We start from the raw sequence: 26,442 nt of genomic DNA, 5'->3' as shown, positions 1-26,442 counted from the left end.
CCAGAAGATTAATAATGAACACAGTCCATTTGTTTTTATGAGCAGAATGTTAAAAAAGGTTAAAAAAGGAAGCAAAGGAATTATAGTATAACAACAAAGGAAACATTTGCTGCAGTATGGTCTTGTAAATAATTTAAATATTTATTACTATGGAATAAGACAATAACACCAGACTGCAATATCTTTTTTTTATTAAGAAGTAGCAATTTATGTATGACTATTTATATAATGAACTGCATCTGTCCATCATTTCACCCGTGCCGAGAATCCTGCATTAAGAGGATTGAAGCAGACAAGAAGATTTGCGTGAACAGAGGAGGAGTGTTCCGGAACCAGATTGTCATACCAAGCTCTATGCACAATGGTAGTAACAAGAAAAAGAAGTATGTAAATTTAAATGCTGAATATATGTACTGAATATTGAAGGTCTGTTGATATTAATGTCAGTTAAAATTCACTCGGGATATGTGTACCTTCCAATTTCTTTCAATTATTCTTTCCAATTTCTTTGATTATTCAAGCAGCAATTAATAATCACTTTCCATTATACATTCTATTTTATACCCATCTCCCTATTCTAGCCACTATTCAAAGTTTACACCAGAGTGTGTAAAAGATCACAACAGCATAGCATGAGATATGTCACCACAACTGTCAATATGTATAGAAACAGACAGAGATACAACAGAGAGATGACAATTTGTAGTCTGCATACTACAAAATAATAAATGCCCATATGACTACTAAAATGTAGGCTAAAATCCACTCAAGTGCAGTGGGAGAATATTGTTCTCATTTTTCAATACCATAGTGTGTTGTTGGTAGAAGAGTGTTGTGTATCTGCCCTGGCTAAGGGGCGACAATAAGAGTGACAATTTGCAATATGTTTCCTGACTGGGAGAGAAGACAATTAGCAAATAATGTAGCAAGTAAGCAAAGAGAAGATACATTTTTACAGGCTCATCTTTTTTTTTAAAAAAAAGTCACAAAGAGATGATAAATGGAAAATACATAAGGGTGTCTTATTCCATAAGAATAATAGAATGAACAATTGGGTGGTGTGTATACCATGATGTGCAGTACTCATACTACTACAGCACATACATCTAGAATATGCACAATTTGGAGCAAAGGAAGGTATGCTGTGTATAAAGAATACTATCAATTTAAGAAAATGTACATACAAGTAAAAAGATTACTTGGAACCTCTAGGTTGTATCAAACTCTAGAAACATCAACAGGTGGAATACATACATTATTTTAGCCAATGATACATAACCTCTGGGATTGAGTGGCCATGGACCCTTATGAACTGCTGCCTTGAGAGTTGGAAGGAATGACATACTTCCTTTTAGTGATATTACGCTGGTATAAGCTAGCAGCATTATAAACAATGAAGAAACTGCAACCTGTATGGAAGAAGATTTGAGTGCTGAGGTTCAGAATTAATCTTAGCACACAGTTTTAGAATGATCAGGGAACTAATCCATTTTGTTATTTTTGAAAGGGTTTAGTACTGATGGAGGTGTTTTATGGTTTGTGTGTGCAAGATCTGTACAAGTAACTGCTCCTAGGGAGAGTATGTTCATATTCAGGAGACCAGTCTACATTGTAGTAGTTGTGCAGGGAACTATAAAGTATCAATACCAGAGAAGGAAAGTTGCTACTCACCATATAGCGGAGATGCTGAGTAGTTGTGCAGGGAACTATAAGGTATCAATACGGAAAGTTACTATTCACCAAACAGCGGAGATGCTGAGTCGTGGTAGGCACAACAAAAAGATTCACACAATTATAGCTATTGGCCGTTAAGGCCTTTGTCAGCAGTAGACACACACACACACACACACACACACACACACACACACACACACTAAAGCAAATGCAAATTGCACACACGTCTGCAGTCTCAGAGAGCTGAAACCACACTGCGAGCAACAGCACCAGTGCAAGGTGGGAGTGGCGACTGGGTGGGGTTAAGGAGGGCGCTGGGGCAGGGAGGGGGAGGGATAGTATGGTGGGAGTGGCAGACAGTGAAGTGTTGCAGTTTAGATGGAGGGCAGGAGAGAAGGTGCGGAGGGGGGAGGGGGTAAGTAGCGGAAAGGAAAGAAATTAAAAGAAATTAAAAGACTGGGTATGGTGGTGAAATGACGGCTGTGTAGTGCTGGAATGGGAACAGGGAGGGGGCTGGATGGGTGAGGACAGTGACTAATGAAGGTTGAGGCCAGGAGGGTTACAGGAACATAGGATGTATTGCAGGGAAAGTTCCCACCTATGTAATTCAGTAAAGCTGGTGTCGGTGGGAAGGATCCGTAAGGCACAGGCTGCAAAGCAGTCATTGAGACGAGGGATTTCATGTTTGGCAGCGTTTTCAGCAACAGGGTGGCCCATTTGTTTTTTGGCCACAGTTTGTCGGTGGCCATTCATGTGGACAAACAGTTTGTTGGTTGTCATTCCTATAAAGAATGCAGCACAGTGGTTACAGCTTAGCTTGTAAATCACGTGACTGGTTCCACAGGTAGTGCTGCCTTTGATGGGATAGGTGATGTTAGTGACCAGACTGGAGTAGGTGGTGGTAGGAGAATGTATGGGACAGGTCTTGCATCTAGATCTATTACAGGGGTTATGAGCCATGAGGTAAGGGATTGGGAGCAGGGGTTGTGTAAGGATGGACGAGTATATTGTGTAGGCTCGGTGGACTGCGGAATACCACAGTAGGAGGGGTGGGAAGGATAGTGGGCAGGACATTTCTTATTTCAGGGCACGATGAGAGGTAATCGAAACCCTGGCAGAAAATGTAATTCAGATGCTCCAGTCCCGGATGGTACTGAGTTACGAGGGGAATGCTCCTCTGTGGACGAACTGTGGGACTTTAGGAGATTGGAAAGATAAGGCACGGGAGATTTGTTTTTGTACAAGGATGGGAGGATAATTACGGTCAGTGAAGGCTTCAGTGAGACCCTCGGTATATTTTGAGAGGGACTGCCCATCACTGCAGATGTGACGGCCACGGATGGCTAGGCTGTATGGAAGGGACTTCTTGGTAGGGAATGGGTGGCAGTTGTCGAAGTGGAGGTATTGCTGGTGGTTAGTAGGTTTGATATGGATGAAGGTACTGATGTAGCCATCTCTGAGGTGAAGGTCAACATCTAGGAAGGTCGCTTGTTGGGTTGAGTAGGACCAGGTGAAGCAAATGGGGGAGAAGTTGTTGAGGTTCTGGAGGAATGTGAATAAGGTGTCCTCACCTTCAATCCAAATAGCAAAGATGTCATGAGTGAATCTGAACCAGGTGAGGGCTTTATGATTCTGGGTTTTTAGGAAGGATTCCTCTAGATGGCCCATGAATAGGTTAGCATAGGATGGTGCCATGCAGGTGCCCATAGCTGTACCATGGATTTGGTTGTAGGTAATGCCTTCAAAGGAGAAGTAATTGTGGGTGAGGATATAGTTGGTCATGGAGACTAGGAAGGAGGTTGTTCGTTTGGAATCCATAGGGCATCTGGAAAGTTAATGTTCGATAGCAGTAAGGCCATGGGCATTAGGAATGTTAGTGTACAGGGAGGTGGCATCAGTAGTGATGAGCATGGCACCGAGTGGTAAAGGGACAGGAACTGTGGAGAGTCGGCCGAGGAAATGGTTGGTATCTTTTATATAGGAGGATAGGTTCCAGGTAATAGGTTGAAGGTGTTGGTCTATGAGAGCAGAGTTTCTCTTAGTGGGGGCACAGTAACCGCCCACAATGGGGCGTCCTGGGTGGTTGGGTTTATGGACTTTAGGAAGCATGTAGAAGGTGGGAGTGCAGGGAGTGGTAGGGGTAAGTAGACTCTGGACTCTGGGGAGAGGTTCTGGGATGGGCCTAAGGATTTGAGTAGTGACTGGAGATCTTGCTGGATTACTGGAATGGGATCACTGTGGCATGGTTTGTAGGTGGAAATATCTGACAGCTGACGGAGTCCTTCTGCCACGTAATCCTTGCGGTTCAAAACAATGGTGGTGGAGCCTTTGTCAGCAGGTAGGATTATAAGGTCAGGATCAGTTTTTAGATGGTGGACTGTGGTTCTTTCTGTAGATGTAAGGTTAGTTTGCATGTTGAGGGATTTGGGGAATTATGTTGAGGCAAGGTTTGAGGTTAAGAAATTCTGGAAAGTTAACAGGGGGTGGTTTGGGGGCAGTGGGTGTGGATCACGTTTAGATGGAGGAGTGAACTGAGTTAGGCAAGGTTCAATATTGGTCTTTGGTTGAGTCTGATTGGTCGGCTTGATGGCAAAAATGTGTTTCCACTGTAGGGACCGGGAGAAGGAGAGAAGGTCTATAACCAGTCCTGCATGGTTGAAATTGGAAGTGGAGCAAAAGGTGAGCCCTTTGGAAAGGACTGATGTTTCTGTGGGACTAAGTCCTCCGGAGGAAAGGTTCATAACTGTGTTGCAGGTCTGTTTAGGTTCTGGGTTCTGTGTGGTGGTGGGAGGAAGTTTTGGAGGGTGGGTTAAGTGTAGTAGGTCTGCGAGACAGGGTTTGTCAGCTATGAGGGGGTGGGGGAGGTTTGGAGGTTGTTGTAGAAGTGGTGGACAGTGGTACTCCGAGGTGGGAGTAGGAAGTGAGTAGGATGGAGAGATTTTTGAGGTGGTGTTGTGCATGTTGCTCAAGTTCCTGCAGGGCAAGGGTTTCAGTATGTGTTATGGGTTCCAGGAATTTGGGATTACATAGCAGGAGAAATTTGCGGCTGGAGAGAAGGTATTGCAAGGAGGATTGGGCTTGGTTGATATTGTTTTGCAGGACTACGTTGGTGAGGGCTAAGGATTGGCGGAATTTGAACAGATGGATTAGGCAGAATTTCATGAGCCAAGTAACAATGCAGGAAAAGTATGTGGGACTGGGATCTGGCTAGGGATAAGGAAACTTTTCTGTATTGACGCAAATGGAAGGAGCAAGAATCCATGTTTTTTTCCCCCCCTCCTATCACGACTCAGCATCTCCGCTATATGGTGAGTAGCAATTTTCCTTCTCTGGTATTGTTACATTCCATCCTGGATTTTCCATTGTTTGAACTATAAAGTATACCTTATAACAAGGAAATCTGTTTTCGTAGACAATTACTTGGATAGTTGATGTTGTTACGATGATTATCAATGTAAATGGCAGTAAGATGCAAAGGAGCATAAATCCTTCCTGAGTTTCTATCTTACATAAGCTATGTTCTGAGGCAAATAATACCCGTCCCTAAAATAACATTCAGAATTCATGTACCCCACCTGAACTAAAATTTGCGCACAACTTTAAGTTCTTTACTACAGTATGATAAGTTTTCTAAGGGAACATTTATTTGAATATCTACATATGAGAGATTTATATTTTTCTACAGGGTGCCTATAGTAAGAGTAGTTTATGTAAGTTTTGTATGGCACTATATTCACAGATGACTTCCAATCTATTTAGTGAATATCAAATGCATTTAGATAGTATTACTGCTCTGTATGTGCAAAAGGGGAAAGAAGATAATGTGTGCCTCTGGATTGTTAGCACATAATTCCATCATGATCTCTCGAAGTTTCTTGCAGATAAATTATCAATCTATGATAGCAAATAGCAGTCAGATTTTTGCAAGGCATTGGGTGTATGAATCAATAACCCCTTCTTCCAACACTCCTTAGCAGTTAATTGTAATAATGGACCTGGTTCTTTTAATGATGATTCATTACCATTTTATACAATAATTTAATTAATTTAACCAGCAACACACTACAGGCAGTTGCAGACGAATATAAAGTTGCACATTAATAATTGTTATGAAAAGAAAGATACTAATTTTGTGTTAAGGGCATACTGAAACAGGATTCTTTGATGTCTTTCTTTGAATAGATTGTAGATCTAGCAAACAAGGCATTATATATATGAAGAAAGGAATAATATACATAATCATTTAGATATATTAAAAACAAAGATTCCATGACTTACCAAACGGGAAAGCGCTGGTAGATAGGCACAATAAAAAAAACACACAAACACACACACAAAATTTCGAGCTTTCGCAACCCCTGGTTGCTTCATCAGGAAAGAGGGAAGGAGAGGGAAAGATGAAAGGATGTGGGTTTTAAGGGAGAGGGTAAGGAGTTATTCCAATCCCGGGAGTGGAAAGACTTACCTTAGGGGGAAAAAAGGACAGATATACACTCGCACACACACACTTCCTTTCACGCCGATCACCTGCCAACCTACCTAAAACCTCATTCCTCATCACCTTAGCCAGCTTCATCCTGACTCTCAATTTCTTCACTTTTGAACGCCAGACATACCAACAATTAAAGGGAACAGCCATGGGTACCAGAATGACCCCCTCGTATGTCAACCTATTTATGGGTCGCTTAGAGGAAGCCTTCTTGGTTACCCAAGCCTGCCAACCCAAAGTTTGGTACAGATTTATTGATGACATCTTCATGATCTGGACTCACAGTGAAGAAGAACTCCAGAATTTCCTCTCCAACCTCAACTCCTTTGGTTCCATCAGATTCACCTGGTCCTACTCCAAATCCCATGCCACTTTCCTTGACGTTGACCTCCATCTGTCTAATGGCCAGCTTCACACATCCGTCCACATCGAACCCACCAACAAGCAACAGTACCTCCATTATGACAGCTGCCACCCATTCCATATCAAACGGTCCCTTCCCTACAGCCTAGGCCTTCATGGCAAATGAATCTGCTCCAGTCCTGAATCCCTGAACCATTACACCAACAACCTGAAAACAGCTTTCACATCCCGCAACTACCCTCCCAACCTGGTACAGAAGCAAATAATCAGAGCCACTTCCACATCCCCTGAAACCCAGAACCTCTCACAGAAGAACCCCAAAATTGCCCCACTTGTGACAGGATACTTCCCGGGACTGGATCAGACTCTGAATGTGGCTCTCCAGCAGGGATACGACTTCCTCAAATCCTGCTCTGAAATGAGATCCATCCTTCATGAAATCCTCCCCACTCCACCAAGAGTGTCTTTCCGTCATCCACCTAACCTTCGTAACCTCTTGGTTCATCCCTATGAAATCCCCAAACCACCTTCCCTACCCTCTGGCTCCTACCCTTGTATCCGCCCCCGGTGTAAAACCTGTCCCATGCACCCTGCCACCACCACCTACTCCAGTCCTGTAACCCGGAAGGTGTACACGATCAAAGGCAGAGCCACGTGTGAAAGCACCCACGTGATTTACCAACTGACCTGCCTACACTGTGACGCTTTCTATGTGGGAATGACCAGCAACAAACTGTCCATTCGCATGAATTGACACAAGCAGACAGTGTTTGTTGGTAATGAGGATCACCCTGTGGCTAAACATGCCTTGGTGCACAGCCAGCACATCATGGCACAGTGTTACACCGTCCAGGTTATCTGGATACTTCCCACTAACACCAACCTATCCAAACTCCAGAGATGGGAACTCACCCTTCAATATATCCTCTCTTTCCATTATCCACCAGGCCTCAATCTCCGCTAATTTCAAGTTGCCGCCAATCATACCTCACCTGTCATTCAACAACATCTTTGCCTCTGCACTTCCGCCTCGACTGACATCTCTGCCCAAACTCTTTGCCTTTAAATATGTCTGCTTGTGTCTGTATATGTGTGGATGGATATGTTTGTGTGTGCGAGTGTATACCTGTCCTTTTTTCCCCCTAAGGTAAGTCTTTCCGCTCCCGGGATTGGAATAACTCCTTACCCTCTCCCTTAAAACCCACATCCTTTCATCTTTCCCTCTCCTTCCCTCTTTCCTGACGAAGCAACCAGGGATTGCGAAAGCTCGAAATTTTGTGTGTGTGTTTGTGTGTTTTTTTTATTGTGCCTATCTACCAGCGCTTTCCCGTTTGGTAAGTCATGGAATATTTGTTTTTAATATATTTTTCCCATGTGGAATGTTGCTTTCTATTTTATTTAATCATTTAGGTAGTTATATAAAAGTGTAGAAATTAGTTAAGTTCACTCATTCACATGGGTGGCAGGTCAAAAGGGAGCAGAAAGTTTGAGATCACAGAAATTTTAAAATATGTGCAAAAGTTACCAAGCTAAAATTTCTGCTCCCTCAGTGTTAGGTATGAATAAGTAAACTTAGTGAGTCATGGTGTTGCTCTTGTAGCCATTAATCTTACGTAAGATGTTGTTTTGTAAACCCATGTTTTTTATGTATTGAACATAATATTTGTTTCAGCTTAGACTTTTGCACCTTCTGTCTGAAGTATTCATTGGGCTACAGGTGGCTTTGCAGTGCAGCAGTAAATGTTATGACTTCAGAACAAGTGCACACAGACATCATCACCAACCACAGCTCCAAGGAATATGCCAGATAGATGATTCCATGAGCCCAAATGAACAATGCTGAAGAAGAGAATGTCAAGCTTGGATGTATACTTTAGGCAGTCTCTTGTCTGAAGTCTCGGGATAGACCCCTTATTATAGCATTTCTTGTGACATCATGTGTTATACAATTCAGTCTGAAACTAAAGTAATTTGCCAATGAGAACTCCCTGTCTACTGATTTAAGTAGAATGTGCAAATTAATGTTTTGTGTGTTGTACTAAAGTTCAAAAATTGTACAGAAGTACTGTAAGATTGGCACAGTCACAGTTCAACGCAGTATCACTTACATCAAATTCATGTGGCACTCCCGTAAACTTTATGATGATGATGGTTTGTGTTTATGGCACATGACAGTTTCATCATCAGTGTTCTTACCGTTTTCAGTGAGATCTGAGTGTGGTTAGAATAAACAAAATATCTTTGAAACAACAGTAAAAGTCCTTTATGATAGAAACATAAGAAGTCCTATAAACCCATCCTAAAAGAGTGTCAATAAAATGCTGAATGTTTGTTGAAATTTAAATTAAGTTAAATCAGTGAACCCTAAAAACTGTATGTAAAAACAATTATTCTGGAACAAATGGCTGATGGACCACTGACTAGAAAACCATGGACCACCAAAATACATGTTTTCAAAATGATTGTTTTCAAACTATCATCATTCAAAAGTTGAAACAGTTAGAGGAAAAGAGTGAAATAGTCTACGGAAAGAAAAACGATATGGTGAAAAAATGACAAAATAGTGAAGAAAAAGGCAGTGACGTCTGGAGTCTTTAGACAGTTGTTGTAAGAAAGAAATAATAGTCTTTTGGGTTTCAATTTAAACATTTTCTAATTAACATATTTTACACTCATACTGAAACCTTATAGAGTGTCATAAGACAAATAAAAAGTTTAAAGAAAATAATACAGTAATAAAAAATGCATGAACTTGAAATAGTAATGCATTAAACATAGTGTTAACTAATACATTTCTCAAAAATATCTGTCTCACCTGATGTCTTTTACTAACACTGTCTTCTTAACAAGCCTCTTATCAATGTGCAAAACAGGAGGATAATACCAGACAGACAATCTTGTATCTTGAATGGCAGCCAAAATATTGGCATCACAATTCCACCTCAGACATTGGACCATTGATCCTTTAACAAGAGCACAGAGCTTCAGTGTTTGATTTCACAAATTGTGCATGAGATACAATGGTTAATTTAGTAAGAAATGTTGTAAATAAGAGCATTAGCAATGGAAGATAACAAACACAACTGTGGAAAGGACATATTATAAATACATAATTGTAAAAAAGAATTCAGGTATGGAAAGAGCTGTTGAGTTTCTTCCTCTGTAAGTGCACCACCTCTGATAACAACACTAGATGTGAAGCAGTACATCTGTTTAAACATGGATGGAAAGAAGAAACAGCATTGTTCCTGCTGAGGCAACCATTTTGACATGTGGTCACTAGTTCCTGTGATTCACAGAAATTAAATGAGAATGAGATGATCTGTTTTGAACATACAGTGCCTGACAAAAAAAGTGAAGCACCCTGAAGATATGGCAGGATGTCAAGGTAACTTTGTACACATTGTACACATTCACACCGTAGGTAGGTAGATGAGTGATTAGAGCTGCAAGCCTTTGCACCAGGTTGAATAGCCACAAGAGGGCATTAGTGTTGTTTGTGTTTAGTGCTGTCACCAAGACTGTTGGGGTATATAAGGGGTGTGACTCACATCAGATGTTGAGTGACCACTGTGAAGGACATGGAGATGCCGTGTACTTGTTTGTGACAGAGCTATCAGCGCTGCCTGATCCTGAAAAGGACCTCACTGTTGATATGCATTTGGCTAGTTGGTCAAAACATGTAATATCCTGATTTCTGGAGTATTCAGATGTCACAGTGGCCCAGTACTTGACTGAATGGAACTTGAGGGCTCATCGTCAAAGTTCCAGTCAAGCCATCTGGCAACCACAAGGGAAGATTGCCATATTATGCACCATGCACATCATAACCCCTTCACATCTGCACCTGCAATCCAAGAACAAGCAATGGTCTCCCTGCAACTTTCTCTGTCATCCCTCACCATTGGTTGGAGACTAGCTAGACTAGTTACTTACCATATGACAAGTAGGCTCCTGTCAACACCATAAGGCAGATGACTGCATTTGGAATGGTGTTGTGACCAGAAAGCACAGACTGCTGATTAATGACATCACATTAGGTTCAGGACTGCAGATGAATGGTGTCACACTGTGATCATTGATTAACTGCAGTCTAGCACTACCCTTTGTGGTCATCACTGGTAAGTATGGCAGAGACCTGGCAAGAAGTCTCATTCTCCCAATGTTTTGGAGAGGCACAGTGGTGTTATTCCTGGCACCATGGTGCGAGGATCCATCAGGTATGATTTGAGGTCACAGCTGATAGTCATTGATGGAACTGTGCCTGCTTAACAGTATATCATGTACATCCCATGCCCTTATGTGTTACTTCTTGTGTGACAGTATTGTGGGTCATCTTTCATCCGGGCAATGCTTGTGCACACATTGTGTGTCTATGATCTGTTGGCATGATGCTGAGTTACTCTACTGGCCAGCAAGAGTTTGTAATCTCTGAAGTAACATAAGATACGCTCTGAGCTCATCAATATTTTGTTTTCTCCTCCCATTCTGGGTGCTTCAGTTTTCTTGTCGTGTAAAGTAGGTAGGTAATGAACAGATCTAGTCCAAATATTGAACTTTTCAGGGCACCACATGTAAGGTCTCCTCACTCCGAATTAAGTTTCATTTCTGTAATATCATTTTTAACACAGTCTTCTGTTCTTTTTTTTTTAACAGAATTTTATGGTCTTGTCAGTGGCACAGATAATGTCAGCATGATGATTTCATTGCTTAGTTCTCCCATAAGAGAGCCAGTGCAAACAAACATTGCAATCTCTATAGAAAAACCATAACAGAAGGCAAACTGACCAGCTGTCAAAAGGATATTGCCAGTGAAATGGTGCAAAATTCTGTTATAGGCTAACTAATCAAAAATGTTTGAGAACATGGAAGGCTGGAGATGGTTCGGTAGTTGAAGGTCATACACTTATTTCTGTTTTTAAATGCATATTACCATGGGATATCAACTCATCACTAGCAGGAAAGCAAATGTATTTTATTTGGGAAATAAATGCTCTCTCAGTGATATCAAGTTAACACAAAATTAAAGTACTTTGGTTAATGGAGGTTTGGTGTAGTGAGGCTGGCAGCTGGGAGGGAGAGGCAACAGTGGCATGGGATATGGATGTGCCATTGGTGCAGGCAGGGGTAGTTGGCCCTAGTGCTTGGTGACGTAAAGGACTGGTTTAGAATGGGTGGCGGATATAGAACAGAGAAAGATGGAGACCACGGAGAAGAGGGTGTGGATGCAGGATGAGCAAAGCTGGGGCTGGAGCAGGAGTGGTGTTACATATCACTTAGGAATGGTAATGTGTGACCCTAAGTTTTATCTTTCAGACAAATGGTACTCACAAACAATGAAACAGTGCAATGAATTATCATATAGGATAGTGCACCCACTGTTCAGATTTGGTCATTATTGTCATGTGGCAACCCATTACATTCTGATGACCATGACAGGATCCACAAAATGGTGAACATAGAACTATAGCCTTTAGCAGTCTAAGTCTCAGTTAGCATGAGTTGAATTACTCAGCAATTGAAAAATAATCGCTATCTATTGTTTAGAGGCTAAAAAAATTTCAGACTCTAACATGGGCCAATCAAGCTTTGTCATTTTCAATGGAGATTAGATTATTACACAGTTGATTAGTGGGACAGGTTTAATTTTTACAAGAATAAAACAGAAATTAATTAGATTAAAGCTTCCTGTCCCACTCCTGTGATAACCATCAGATATGAGTAATAAAAGCAGAACTGAAGGTCCTGCAGCCATATTTAGAGTTAGTTTGATATACGTACAAGTACTGACAGCCAAGCTCACTATATCAATGGCCTCATCCACAAGAACACACATCAACATGAACATGCACATTGTTGGTGTAGCTTCTCATATCCCAAATTCTTCCTGCCGATAACTATAATTATTCCTGTTCATCCCATTTCCCCTACTGCCCTTGGATAATTTTGCATGTTATTCTTGACACATACCTGAGCCATGCGAACTTTTCAATATTGACCTAACGAATCTCCTCTCCCCTCTCTCACTTCCCTTATCCCAGTACGTGCATATTCCCACAGCTCATTTGTTCCATACATTTTTTGCAGATATTTTTACATTTTTCACACATTTATTTGTGCATTTTTATGTATTTGTAAGTACTTGTACATATTTTTATGTATTTGCATTCTAAAGTATTTCTATGTGTATTTTTCTGTTATCCAGCTCCCCTCCCAACCACCTAACACCTTCAGTCATCCATTTCCTATGTCATTTCCTGTTTCCCCAATGCCATCCCCACCACACTGGACCCATGCCCCATGTTTATGAACTAGTTCAGAAAAGTGTCCCTTCCTCTGGCTAAAACCAGACCCATGTACTGTTCCTTTAATGTTGCCTAAGCCAAGTAATCCCCCCAAATTGTTTAACCAACCATAAAAATTCCTTACCCTGGATCCTACCCCTCCTTTCACAATGACCTTCCTCTTTTCAGATTCTGACAGTCTCTGTTCCTCACAAAGCTGATACTGCAAATACACATCTCTATGGCACAGGTATCCGACAACCACCTCTGCTCTCTCCACAAGACACTGCTGCTGTACAATCCGTACCACATACTCTGTAGAGCAAAGAAACTGATACACCTACCTAATATCATGTAGGGCACTGTGGGCAGCAGAAGTGTTGCAACATGGCATGGCATGGACTCAACTAATGTCTGAAGTATTTCTGGAGGGAATTGACACCATGAATCCTGCAGGGTTGTCTATAAATCCATAAGAGTACGAGGGGTTGGAGATCTCTTCTGAACAGCATGTTGCAAGGAATCCCCAATATGCTCAATAATGTTCGTGTCTGGAGAGTTTGGCGGCCAGCAGAAGTGTTTAAACTCACAAGAGTGTTCTTGGAGCCACTCTGTACAAATTGTGGACATATGGGGTGTTGCATTGTCCTGCTGGAATTGGCCAAGTCCGTCAGAATGCACAATGGACTTGAATGGATGCACGTGATCAGATGGGATGCTTACGTAAATTTCACATGTCAGAGTCATATCTAGATGTATCAGGGGTCCCACATCACTCCAACTCAACGTGTCCCACACAGTTACAGAGCCTCCACCAGCTTGAACAGTTCCCTGCTGACATGCAGGGTCCATCAATTCATGAGGTTGTCTCCATACCATTCATGTCCAATCACTCAATACAATTTGGAATGAGACTCGTCCAATAAGACAACATGCTTCCAGTCATCAACAGTCCAATGTCGGTGTTGATGGGCCCAGGTGAGGCGTAAAGCTTTATGTCATGCAGTCATCAAGGGTACATGAGTGAGCCTTCAAATCCAAAAGCCTATCTCGATGATGCTTCATTGAATTGTTTGCATCATGACACTTTTTAATAGCCCAACACTGAAATCTGCAGCAGTTGGCAGAAGGGTTGGACTGCTGTCATGTTGAACGATACTCTTCAGTCATTGTTGGTCCTGTTCTTGCAGTATCTTTTCTGGCCACAGCGATGATTTGAGATTTGATGTTTTATCAGATACCTGATATTCACAGTACACTTGTAAAATGGTCATAAGACACAATCCCCACTTCATCACTACCTCAGAGATGCTGTGTCCCATCGCTCGAGTGCCGACTGTAACGCCATGATCAGCCTCACTTAAATCTTGATAAGCTGCCATTGTAACAGCAGTAACAAATCTAACAACTGCACCAGATACTTGCCTTATATAGGCACTTCCAACTGCGGCACCATATTCTATCTGTTTGCCGTATTCTGTGTGTTTACATATCTCTGTATTTGAATATGCATCCCGATACCAGTTTTTTTGGTGCTTCAGTGTATATCACATTCCTGAAACTGAATCCTTTGCCCCCCCCCCCCAAGCACCTGGAAGAGCATTACAGACAACATTTCCATAAGTTATCCAATCTGTTGACATCCTACTTCAGTCTTGGGGCGCGACTTTCCAACCCCGACCGTATCCACAGTGTTCCTCATTGTCAACTCTTCACAGCACCCAGCCCCAGAATAGTTGACCTCTTCAGCTTGCTACATCTCCCAAAAATCCCTACCAACACTCCACAAAATCCAGAGTCAAAACAATCCTGGAACACTGCTGTTAATCTTTCCACTGACATCCTCAGTCCCATAGATGTTTCTATCCTATCCAGATGCCTTGCCCTCAGCCCTGCACCCAAACTTGATCATAATGGACTTTTAAAAGACTTATTTTCCTTCACCTGATCCCTACAACAGAAACACTTCCTTGCCACCAATCCCTCCAACCAAATCCCAAAATTGAACCCTCTGTCTCCCAGTTCATACTGCCATCCGACCATGATTCCCCCCCCCCCCCCCCCCAATTCGGCCCCCGTTACCCACATAACCATCTCTTGGTCACCCTGCAGGAATTCCTCACCTCCAAATTGGTGTCACCATACTGCTCCTCTTCCTAAGAACACCAACCTTTCGGCAGAAGAAAGAATAGCCATACACAGCCTAAGAACACATACTGACATAATAATTCTACCTGCAGAAAAAAAGGTTCCATCACTGGTGTGATGAACCACAGTGACTATCTGGCAGAAGGTTTCTGCTAATTGTCTGACTTGTCCACCTATAAAACCATCTCCAGGTCACCCTGCAGGAATCCCTCACCGCCAAATTGGTGTCACCATACTTCCTTTCCTGAGAACACCAACCTTTCAGCAGAAGAAAGAATAGCCATACACAGCCTAAGAACACATACTGACATAATAATTCCACCTGCAGAAAAAAGGTTCCACCACTGGTGTGATGAACCACAGTGACTAACTGGCAGAAGGTTTCTGCTAATTGTGTGACTTGTCCACCTATAAACTCTGCCAGAGAGATCCCATCTCAGAAGTCCAACATAAATTCTAATCCCCGCTTAAAGCCTTAGGGCCTTCACAGGACCTCTCCCCTGAATCTTTTTCCCCCCTTATCTATATGACACCCCATACACCACCTTTTTCATGCGCCCTAAAGTCTACAAACCCAACAATCCTGTAGCTCATTATTGTGCACCCACTGACCAACACCTCCAACTGATTCCACAAAATCTAGCCCTACCATCTCAAAGATACCACCCACTTCCTCCACCAACTCTTCACCATCCCAACCCCTTTATCCTCTGCACCCCTACATACCCCTGTTGATGACACTTTCCTATACACCAACATCCCTCATGGCCAGTGTCTTGCTGTTACTGAACATTACCTTGCCAAACACACTTCAGATTCTAAACCCACTATCTCATTCCTCATACAACTCACTAACTTTATCCTAACACACAACTACAAGGTATATAAACAAATGCGGCACAGCCAATGACACCTGCATCACACCATCCTATGCCAACCTCTTTATCGGCTATCTGGAGGAAACCTTCCTAGCCTCCCAAAACCTGTGGTCTGGTTAAGGTTCATTGATGATATCTTCGTCATCTGAACTTATGCCCAAGACACCCTATCCTCATTCTTCCACAACCTCAAGACCTTCTCTCCCATCTGCTTCAACTGGTCCTCCTCAACCCTATGTGCCACCTTCCTGGACATTGACCTCCTCCTTTCTGATGGCTCCATCCACACTTCTGTCCACATTAAAGCCAACAAACACCAACAGTACTTGCATTTCGATAAATGACATCCGTTTCACACCAAAAAATCCCTCTCACAGAGTCTGGCCATCCAGGGCCTGGAGATCCGTCATGACAAGAACTCCTTTGTTCAGACTCTCATCGAGGCCTATGCAGACAGGCACTATCCCCCAGACCCAATGCGCAAACAGATCACCCATGCCATTTCCCACACCCCAAGAACCAGTACAAAGGAGTGCACTTTCATCACCCAATAACACCCCAGAGAGGAACAATTTAACCATATCCTTCATCAGGACATTGATTACCTATCAACATGCCCTCAAATGAGGGGCAGCCTACCCAAGACCTTGCCTACCACACCTAAAGTGGTGTTCCGTCACCCAACCAACCTCCACAAAATCCTAGTCCATCCATATGCTACTCCCAATTCCAATCCTTCTCAAGGATCATATTCCTGCATGAGAACCAGGTGCAAGACCTGCCCAATCCATCCATCCAACACTTCCTATTCCAATCCTGTCACAAGCTTATCCTACACCATCAGAGGCCAGGCCACCAGTGAAAGCAGCCATGTCATATACCAGCTCAGCTGCAATCATTGTGCAGCTTTTTATATTGGTATGACTAGCAAACAGCAGTCCACCAGAATGAATGGGCACAACCAAGTTGTGGCTAAGAGCAAATTGGACCACCCTACGTCACAACATGCAGTAGACCATAACATACTTGATTTCAAACAGTGCTTCACAGTCCAGGCCATCTGAATCCTCACCTCCACCACAAGCTTTCCTGAACTACACAGATGGGAGTTATCCTGTTATCCTTACAATACATTCTCCACTTCCAAAATTATTCCAGGCCCAACCTGTGGTAACCTACAGCCCCACAACCTCCACCCAACAGTTTCCACTTCCTCTGTCCAATACCCTCCTCCAAATTCACATTCCCTCACCCTCATTGTGCACCACTCTCTCCCATCACACACACACCAGTCTTTTTCCCTCTCTGCTCCTCTCTTTTTCCGCTCCCCTTTCTCAACCCCCAACCCCACATCCCCCTGAAGCTGCACCTGGCAGCCTTTTCCTGTTACCTTCTAGTCCATGTATGCTCCACCAGACACTGCTCTTCTCTCCTCCCATGTATACCTTGCTACCCCCCACCCCTTTCCTGTCCAGCCACACAGTGTGAGAGAACAAAATATCATTGTAGCCTTCAAGAGGTGGAATAATCAGTTCTAATGTTGGCTGTCTACAGAATATGTAGCTGTGAGGAGCAGATTATGTAACAGCAACACAAAGTGGTGCAGTGCTGATAACTCTGTTAAAAGAAAAGTCTGTAATTATTTATCGTGCAAGCAATGTGATAAAATATTATTTTATAAAGTAAAAGTATGTAAAGATTTTTATATAAGGGACTGTTTGCATTTGTGAAAGTTATTACTTACTTGCAGGAATTAATATATGACTTAAGCATAATAGATGAATTTGTCATAAGATCATCCACCAAAGTGGGACAATATGTGATGTTATACAACACACTGGAAGAGTGATGGCTACTGTTCCAAAGAATGATATTCAAAAGTGATAAAACCATACAATGAAATATGACATATGATAGCACATGTACTGTGCAGATTTATTATTTACTATCATGTGACAAGCCGTGTCAAGGGACAAAGGGTGTTATCAAGGTGAGATGGAGCTCACAGTAACCATGCAGGAAGAAGTATCTGCATGAGAGTTTGTGTACCCTCCATACATTGCCAGCCCAGGAAGGAGTATAGTGCTTCAGTTCAGAAATAAAACCCAAAACTAAACAATGCTGAGATTGACTTTTGAAGGCAAAGCACAGTGCAATATAATTAGTATTCCAAACCTTAAACCAAGACTGTCAAATTGACATTCACATTCTGTGTTATGATGTTACTGTTAATGCTCCCATGGAATCAACTGTTCATTGCGAGAAGAGTACCGTAATGAATTGACAGAATGTATTAGCTTGTATATATTTGAGAAAAAAAAATGAATAGTGTGCTAAAAATTTGTGTTATACATATATAAATTTACATCTATATGTCACAAACCATGGTCAAGCGCATGGTAAATGGTACACCCCACTGTACCAGTTAGAAGAGTTTTTTCCCATTCTCTTCATGTATGGAGTGTGTGAAGAATGATTGTTAAATGCCTCTGTGCCTGCTGTAATTAATTTCACCGTGGCCTCACGATCCCTACATGAGCAATATGTAATGGTTTGTAGTATATTACTGGAGTCACCAGTTCTTGAACCATTTTAACTATCTCAGGATACTTTTTGTCTGTCTTCAAGAGTCTGTCAACTCGGTTTCTTTGAGTTCTCTGTGACTCTCTCTCATGGATAAAACAAAAGTGTGACCATTTGTGCTGCCTTCCTCTGTATACATTGGTATCCCCATCTAATTATTTTTGGTACAGGTCCCATAGATTTGAATAATATTCTAGAATGGGTCACACATGTGATTTGTAACTAATCTCATTTGTATACTTCTTGCAGTACCCCAGTACTCTATCAATAAACTTATGTCTGCCACCTGCTTTACCGTGACTGATCCTCTATGAGCATTCCATTCCATATCCCCCCTCTCCCCCTTTTTTTGAGTCATCAGTCTTATGACTGGTTTGATGCAGCCCACCACCAATTCCTCTCCTGTGCCAACCACTTCATTTCACAGTAGCATTTACAACCTATGTCCTCAATTATTTGCTGGATGTATTCCAATCTCTGTCTTCCTCTACAGTTTTTGCCCTCTACAGCTCCATCTAGTACCAGGGAAGTCATTCCCTGGTGTCTTAATAGATGTCCTATCATCCTGTCCCTTCTCCTTATTAGTGTTTTCAACACATTCCTTTCCTCTCCAATTCTGCGCAGAACCACCTCATTCCTTACCTTATCAATCCACCGATTTTCAGCATTTGTCTGTAGCACCACATCTCAAATACTTTGAGTGTCTTCTGTTCTGGTTTTCCCATGGTTCACATTTCACTAACATACAATAATGTGCTCCAAATGCATATTCTCGGAAATTTATTTCTCTAATTAAGGCCTATGTTTGATACTAGTAGACTTCTCTTGGCCAGAAATACCCTTTTTGGCAATGACAGTTTGCCTCTGATCTCCTACTTGCTACATCCGTCATGGGTAATTTTGCTGCCTAGGTGGTAGAATTCTTGAACTTCATCTAATTTGTGACCATCAATCCTGATGTTGAGTTTCTCGCTGTTCTCCTTACTTTCGTCTTTATTCGATGCACTCTCAATCCACATTCTATATTCATTAGACTGTTTATCCCATTCAGCAGATCATGTAATTCTCCTTCACTTTCACTCAGGATAGCAGTGTCACCAGTGAATTGTATCATTGATATCCTTTCAGCCTGAATTTTAATTCCACTTCTCAACTTTTCTTTTACATCCATCATTGCTTCTTCGCTGTATGATTAAACAGTAGGGGCCAAAAAATACACCCCTGTTTTACGCCCTTTTTAATCTGAGCACTTTGTTCTTGGTCATCTACTCTTATATCCCCACTTGGCACTTGTACATTGTACACTGAAGCACCAAAGAAATTGGAAAACGCATGCATATTCAATTACAGATAATATAACCTGGCAGAATATGGCACTCTGGTCAGCAACGCCTATACAAGATAACAAGTGTGTTGCACACTTGTTAGATCACTTACTGCTGCTACAATGGCCGCTTATCAAGATTTAAGTGAGTTTGAATGTGGTGATATAGTCAACACACAAGCGATGGGACACAGCATCTTGAGGTAGTGGCGAAGTGGGGATTTTCCTGTACAACCATTTCACGAGTATATCATTAGTATGAGGAATCTGGTAAATCATCAAATCTCCAACATCGATGCAGCTGGAAAAGATCCTGCAAGAATATGAGACCAATGATAACTGATGAGAATTGTTCAATGTGACAGAAGTGCAACCCTTCCACAAATTGCTGCAGATATCAATGCTAGGCTATCAACAAGTGTCAGGGTGCAAACCATTCAATGAAACATCATCAATATGGGCTTTCAGAGCTGAGGGCCCACTCATGTACCCTTGATGACTGCATGACACAAAGCTTTATGCCTCACCTGGGCCTGTCACCATTGACCTTGGACTGTTGATGAGCAGGAACATGTTGCCTGGTTGGACAGGTCTTGTTTCAAATTGTATTGAGTGGATGGACATGAAAAGGTATGGAGGCAACCTCATGAATCCATAGACCCTGCATGTCAGCAGGGGACTGTTCAAGCTGGTGGAGGCTCTGTATTGGTGTGGAGCATGTGCAGTTGGAGTGATATGGGAACCCTGATACGTCTAGATACGACTGTGACCAGCGACATGTACATAAGCATCCCATCTGATCACCTGCATCCATTCAAGTCCATTGTGCATTCCAGCGGACTTCCAGAAGGACAATGTGACACCCTACACATCCAGAATCATTACAGAGTGGCTCCAGGAACACTCTTCTGAGTTTAAACACTCCTGATGACCACTAAACTCCCCAGACATGAATATTATTGAATGTATCTGGGATGCCTTGAAACGTCCAGTTTAGAAGAGATCTCCACCCCCTTGTATGCTTACGGATTTACGGACAGCCGTGCAGGTGTCAATTCCCTCCAGAACTGCTTCAGACATTAGTCGAGTCCATGCCATGTTGTGCTGCGATGCTTCTGTGTGGTCATGGGGGCCCTACACAATATTAGACAGGTGTATCAGTTTCTTTGGTTCTTCATTGTATATTACCTGTCTTTCCCAATAGCTTACCTCCATTTTCCTCATAATTTCGAACATCTTGCACCATTTTACATTGTCAAATGCTTTTTCCAGATTGACAAATCCTATGAACGTGTCTTGATTTTTCTTTAGTCTTGCTTCCATTATCAATCACAATGTCAGAATTGCCCCTCTCATGCCCCTACCTTTACTAAAGCCAAACTGATCATCTTCTAACATATCGTCAATTTTCTGCTCCATTCTTCTGTACATTTTTCTTGTCAGCAACTTGGGGGCATGAGCTGTTAAGCTGATAGTGTGATAATTCTTGCACTTGTCAACTCTTGCAGTTTTCGTTATTGTGTGGATGATATTTTTCCAAAAGTCAGATGGTATGTTGCCACACTCATACATTATATACACTAATGTGAATAGTCGTTTTGTTGCCACTTCACCCAGTTATTTTTTTAGAAATTCTGATAGAATATTATCTATTGATCTTAAGAACTGCAAAGCTCTGCTAAAAACTTATTCTAATACTGGATGCTCTGTCTCTTCCAACCTGGCACCAGTTTCTTCTTCTATAACATCACGCAAACCCCCCCCCCCCCCCCCAATAGAGGCCTTCAATGTACTCTTTGCACCTACCCACTCTCTCCTCTGCATTTAACAGAGGAATTCCCATAGCACTCTCAATGTTACTATTCTTGTTTTTAATTTCACTGTTGGTTATTTTGACTTTCCTATATGCTGACTCTGCCTCCTGCCAATCATTTCTTTTTCGATTTCTTCACATTTTTCATGTTCCCATTTCATCTTAGCTTCAGTGCACTTCCTATTTATTTCATTCCTGAGTGATATATATTTCTGTATTCCTGAAATTCACTGAACATTTTTCTACTTCCTTCTCTCATCAATCAACTGAAGTATTTCTTCAGTTACCCTTAGTTTCTGTGCTGATACCTTCTTTGTACCCATATTTTTCTTTCCATCTTCTATGACTGCCCTATGTTTTTGTTTCCAACTTCTGTGACCGCCATTTTTAAAGATGTCCATTCCTCTTCAACTGTACTGCCTACTGAGATATTCCTTATCCTTCCGACATCTTCAAGTGTATCCCTCCATTTCTTTGTGCTTTTACATCCCACTTCTTTGTACAATGATTCTTCCTGACTAGTCTCTTAAATTTCACCGTACAGTTCATCATTACCAAATTGTGATCTGAGTCTTTATCTGCCCTGGGTACACCTTACAATCCAATATCTGATTTCAGATTCTCTGCCTTACCATGATATAATCTAACTGAAATATTCCTGTTTCTCCTGGCCTTTTCCAAATACATCTTCTATTCTTGTTATTCTTGAACAGAGTACTAGCTGTTATTATTTGAAATTTATTTAAGAACTCAATTAGTCTTTCTCCTCTCTCATTCCTTGTCACAAGCCTATATTCACCTTTAATCTCTTCTTGTACTCCTTCCCCTACAACTGCAGTCCAGTCTGCCATAACTATTAGATATCCATCTCAATTTACGTATTGTATTACTCTTTCAATATCCTCATACACTTTCTCTGTCTCTTCACCTTCAGCTTGCGACATCGGCATTGTAAGGCAACGGAGGATAATATGGAGCTCTTTCAAGTAGTTCGTAATTTAAATTTAAAGCACAGCAGCATAAATAATATGTTGGGCTGGTGTACTTCAATCAAAATGTTTCATAGTGGAATTAAGTTATAAAGATGTTTAGAACAACTGCAAAGTAAGTAATTATTTTATTATGAAGACACCATTCAGTTTCGATCTTCGTAGTGCCAGACAAGTATTTGTATGTCTCATATTTTGTACCCCACCCCCATGAACCATGGACCTTGCCATTGGTGGGGAGGCTTGCGTGCCTCAGCGATACATATGGCCGTACTGTAGGTGCAACCACAACAGAGGGGTATCTGTTGAGAGGCCAGACAAACATGTGGTTCCTGAAGAGGGGCAGCAGCCTTTTCAGTAGTTGCAGGGGCAACAGTCTGGATGATTGACTGATCTGGCCTTGTAACACTAACCAAAACGGCCTTGTTGTGCTGGTACTGCGAACGGCTGAAAGCAAGGGGAAGCTACAGCCGTAATTTTTCCCGAGGGCATGCAGCTTTACTGTATGGTTAAATGATGATGGCGTCCTCTTGGGTAAAATACTGTGGAGGTAAAATAGTCCCCCATTCGGATCTCCGGGCGGGGACTACTCAGGAGGACATCGTTATCAGGAGAAAGAAAACTGGCATTCTACGGATCTGAGCGTGGAATGTCAGATCCCTTAGGTGAATATGGATTGGGGGGTAAGAAATGAAAGAGAAAGCCGCCTCGCAGAATTTTGCACAGAGCACAATTTAATCATAGCTAACACTTGGGTCAAGAATCATAAAAGCAGGTTGTATACATGGAAGAAGCCTGGATATACTGACAGGTTTCAGATATATTATATAATGGTAAGACAGAGATTTAGGAACCAGGTTTTATTGTAAGACATTTCCAGGGGCAGATGTGGACTCTAACCACAATCTATTGGTTATGAACTGTAGATTAAAACTGAAGAAACTGCAAAAAGGTGGGAATTTAAGGAGATGGCACCTGGATAAACTGACTAAACCAGAGGTTGTACAGAGTTTCAGGGAGAGCATAAGGGAACCATTAACAGGAATGGGGGAAAGAAGTACAGTAGAAGAAGAATGGGTAGCTCTGAGGGATGAAGTAGTGAAGGCAGCAGAGGATCAAGTAGGTAAAAAGACAAGGGCTAGTAGAAATCCTTGAGCAACAGAAGAAATATTGAATTTGATTGATGAAAGGAGAAAATATAAAAATGCAGTAAATGAAGCAGGCAAAAAGGAATACAAACGTCTCAAAATGAGATCGACAGGAAGTGCAAAATGGCTAAGCAGGGATGGCTAGATGACAAATGTAAGCATGTAGAGGCTTATCTCTCTAGGGGTAAGATAGATACTGCCTACAGGAAAATTAAAGAGAGCTTTGGAGAAAAGAGAACCACTTGTATGAATATCAAGAGCTCAGATGGAAACCCAGTTCTAAGCAAAGAAGGGAAAGCAGAAAGGTGGAAGGAGTATATAGAGGGTCTATACAAGGGCGATGTACTTGAGGACAATATTATGAAAATGGGAGAGGATGTAGATGAAGATGAAATGGGAGATATGATACTGCGTGAAGAGTTTGACAGAGCACTGAAAGACCTGAGTCGAAACAAGGTCCCGGGAGTAGACAACATTCCATTAGAACTACTGACAGCCTTGGGAGAGCCAGTCCTGACAAAACTCTACCATCTGGTGAGCAAGATGTACGAGACAGGCGAAATACCTTCAGACTTCAAGAAGAATGTAATAATTCCAATCCCCAATAAAGCAGGTGTTGACAGATGTGAAAATTACCGAACTATCAGTTTAATAAGTCACAGCTGCAAAATACTAACGCGAATTCTTTACAGACGAATGGAAAAACTAGTAGAAGCCGACCTCGGGGAAGATCAGTTTGGATTCCATAGAAATACTGGAACACGTGAGGCAATACTGACCCTATGACTTATCTTGGAAGCTAGATTAAGGAAAGGCAAACCTACGTTTCTAGCATTTGTAGACTTAGAGAAAGCTTTTTGACCATGTTGACTGGAATACTCTCTTTCAGATTCCGAAGGTGGCAGGGGTAAAATACAGAGACCGAAAGGCTATTTACAATTTGTACAGAAACCAAATGGCAGTTATAAGAGTTGAGGGGCATGAAAGGGAAGCAGTGGTTGGGAAGGGAGTGAGACAGGGTTGTAGCCTCTCCCCGATGTTATTCAATCTGTATATTGAGCAAGCAGTGAAGGAAACAAAAGAAAAATTGGGGTAGGTATTAAAATCCATGGAGAAGAAATAAAAACTTTGAGGTACGCCGATGAAATTGTAATTCTGTCAGAGACAGAAAAGGACTTGGAAGAGCAGTTGAACGGAATGGATAGCATCTTGAAAGGAGGATATAAGATGAACACCAACAAAAGCAAAACGAGGATAATGGAATGTAGTCAAACTAAGTCGGGAGATGCTGAGGGTATTAGATTAGGAAATGAGACACTTAAAGTAGTGAAGGAGTTTTGCTATTTGGGGAGCAAAATAAATGATGATGGTCGAAGTAGAGAGGATATAAAATGTAGACTGGCAATGGCAAGGAAAGCATTTCTGAAGAAGAGAAATTTGTTAACATCGAGTATAGATTTAAGTGTGAGGAAGTCATTTCTGAAAGTATTTGTATGGAGTGTAGCCATGTATGCAAGTGAAACATGGACGATAAATAGTTTGGACAAGAAGAGAATAGAAGCTTTTGAAATGTGGTGCTACAGAAGAATGCTGAAGATTAGATGGGTAGATCACATAACCAATGAGGAGGTATTGAACTGAATTGGGGAGAAGAGGAGTTTGTGGCACAGCTTGACTAGAAGAAGGGATCGATTGGTAGGACATGTTCTGAGGCATCAAGGGATCACCAATTTAGCATTGGAGGGCAGCGTGGGGGGTAAAAATCGTAGAGGGAGACCAAGAGATGAATACACCAAGCAGATTCAGAAGGATATAGGTTGCAGTAGGTACTGGGAGATGAAGAAGCTTGCACAGGATAGAGTAGCATGGACAGCTGCATCAAACCAGTCTCAGGACTGAAGACCACAACATCAACAACAGTTGAGAAATAACTGGATCTTTGTACTATTGAGTAATAATTTTGTATTATGCTTCATATTAATTTACATATTTAATCAGATACTGGATTTATTTCATACCATAAGTAAAATGCTTTTTCCTCCATGTGTCAGAGAAGGTTTTGTTCAACTTTCAGTTTCACAAATCCTTTTGGGGTGTTGAAACGTAACAGCCCATTTAGACCTACTTAAAATATACATTCTCCAGATGAATTCAGAATTACACATGCATACAAAATATGTAACTTCTCTAGAAAAAATTATAACTGCAAAAATAACTGTTTGATTTCATTTACCTCAAAGTGTTGAAGCTCTGTAAATGAAGGGAACATTTTCCATGAAGGAAGCCTCAAGTAATTAATGAAATACGTAAATGCATCATTGTAGTTATGTATTTGAGAAATTATACTCGAATAGTATCACAAATACGATCCAACATAGAATTGTACTTGCTGTTCTGGAGTGAACACACATTTATAAATATATTTTCAGTTCTTATATGTTAATTTTAATTGTTAGTTAATCAAAAAATGATTCTGAACAATGCCGAAGATTGTTCAGGATTGTTTGGAATATATATATATATAGGGGTAGCCATACTGGCACAGGGAGTCAGTCTGGTTTTGGTTTTTGAGCAGTGAACATGTAGCTGCTCCATTTGTATTGTAAGTATTGTCTACTTCTGTAATGATGCTTTGATTTTGTTTTGAAAGTATAATAAATATATTGAAACATTATGCAAGATTAATTATTAATTTAACATTATAGTTAAATTTACAGTGACTGTTAATGGGTTCAGGATGACCACAGTG

The 26,442-nt window shown here is 41.5% G+C and overlaps 1 protein-coding gene across 3 annotated transcripts in view; it reads right to left on the bottom strand.

The window, feature by feature from the left end:
- Nucleotides 1-26,442, bottom strand: part of LOC126162193 (intraflagellar transport protein 80 homolog) — a 432,276-nt gene that overhangs the window by 146,673 nt on the left and 259,161 nt on the right. For all 3 annotated transcript variants that reach the window (XR_007535032.1, XM_049918521.1, XM_049918522.1), the window contains one exon: nucleotides 9,342-9,489. Coding sequence is in view for 2 of the 3 variants with exons in the window: in XM_049918521.1 (XP_049774478.1) it covers nucleotides 9,342-9,489 (148 nt within the window). In the remaining variant the exon portion in view is untranslated. The remainder of the gene's footprint in view (nucleotides 1-9,341; nucleotides 9,490-26,442) is intronic.

Source organism: Schistocerca cancellata, chromosome 2 (genome assembly GCF_023864275.1).
Source record: "Schistocerca cancellata isolate TAMUIC-IGC-003103 chromosome 2, iqSchCanc2.1, whole genome shotgun sequence".
In the NCBI taxonomy this organism is placed as follows: domain Eukaryota; kingdom Metazoa; phylum Arthropoda; class Insecta; order Orthoptera; family Acrididae; genus Schistocerca; species Schistocerca cancellata.
Note: the sequence above shows the minus strand (reverse complement) of the source record. Positions and strands in the feature narration are given on the sequence as shown.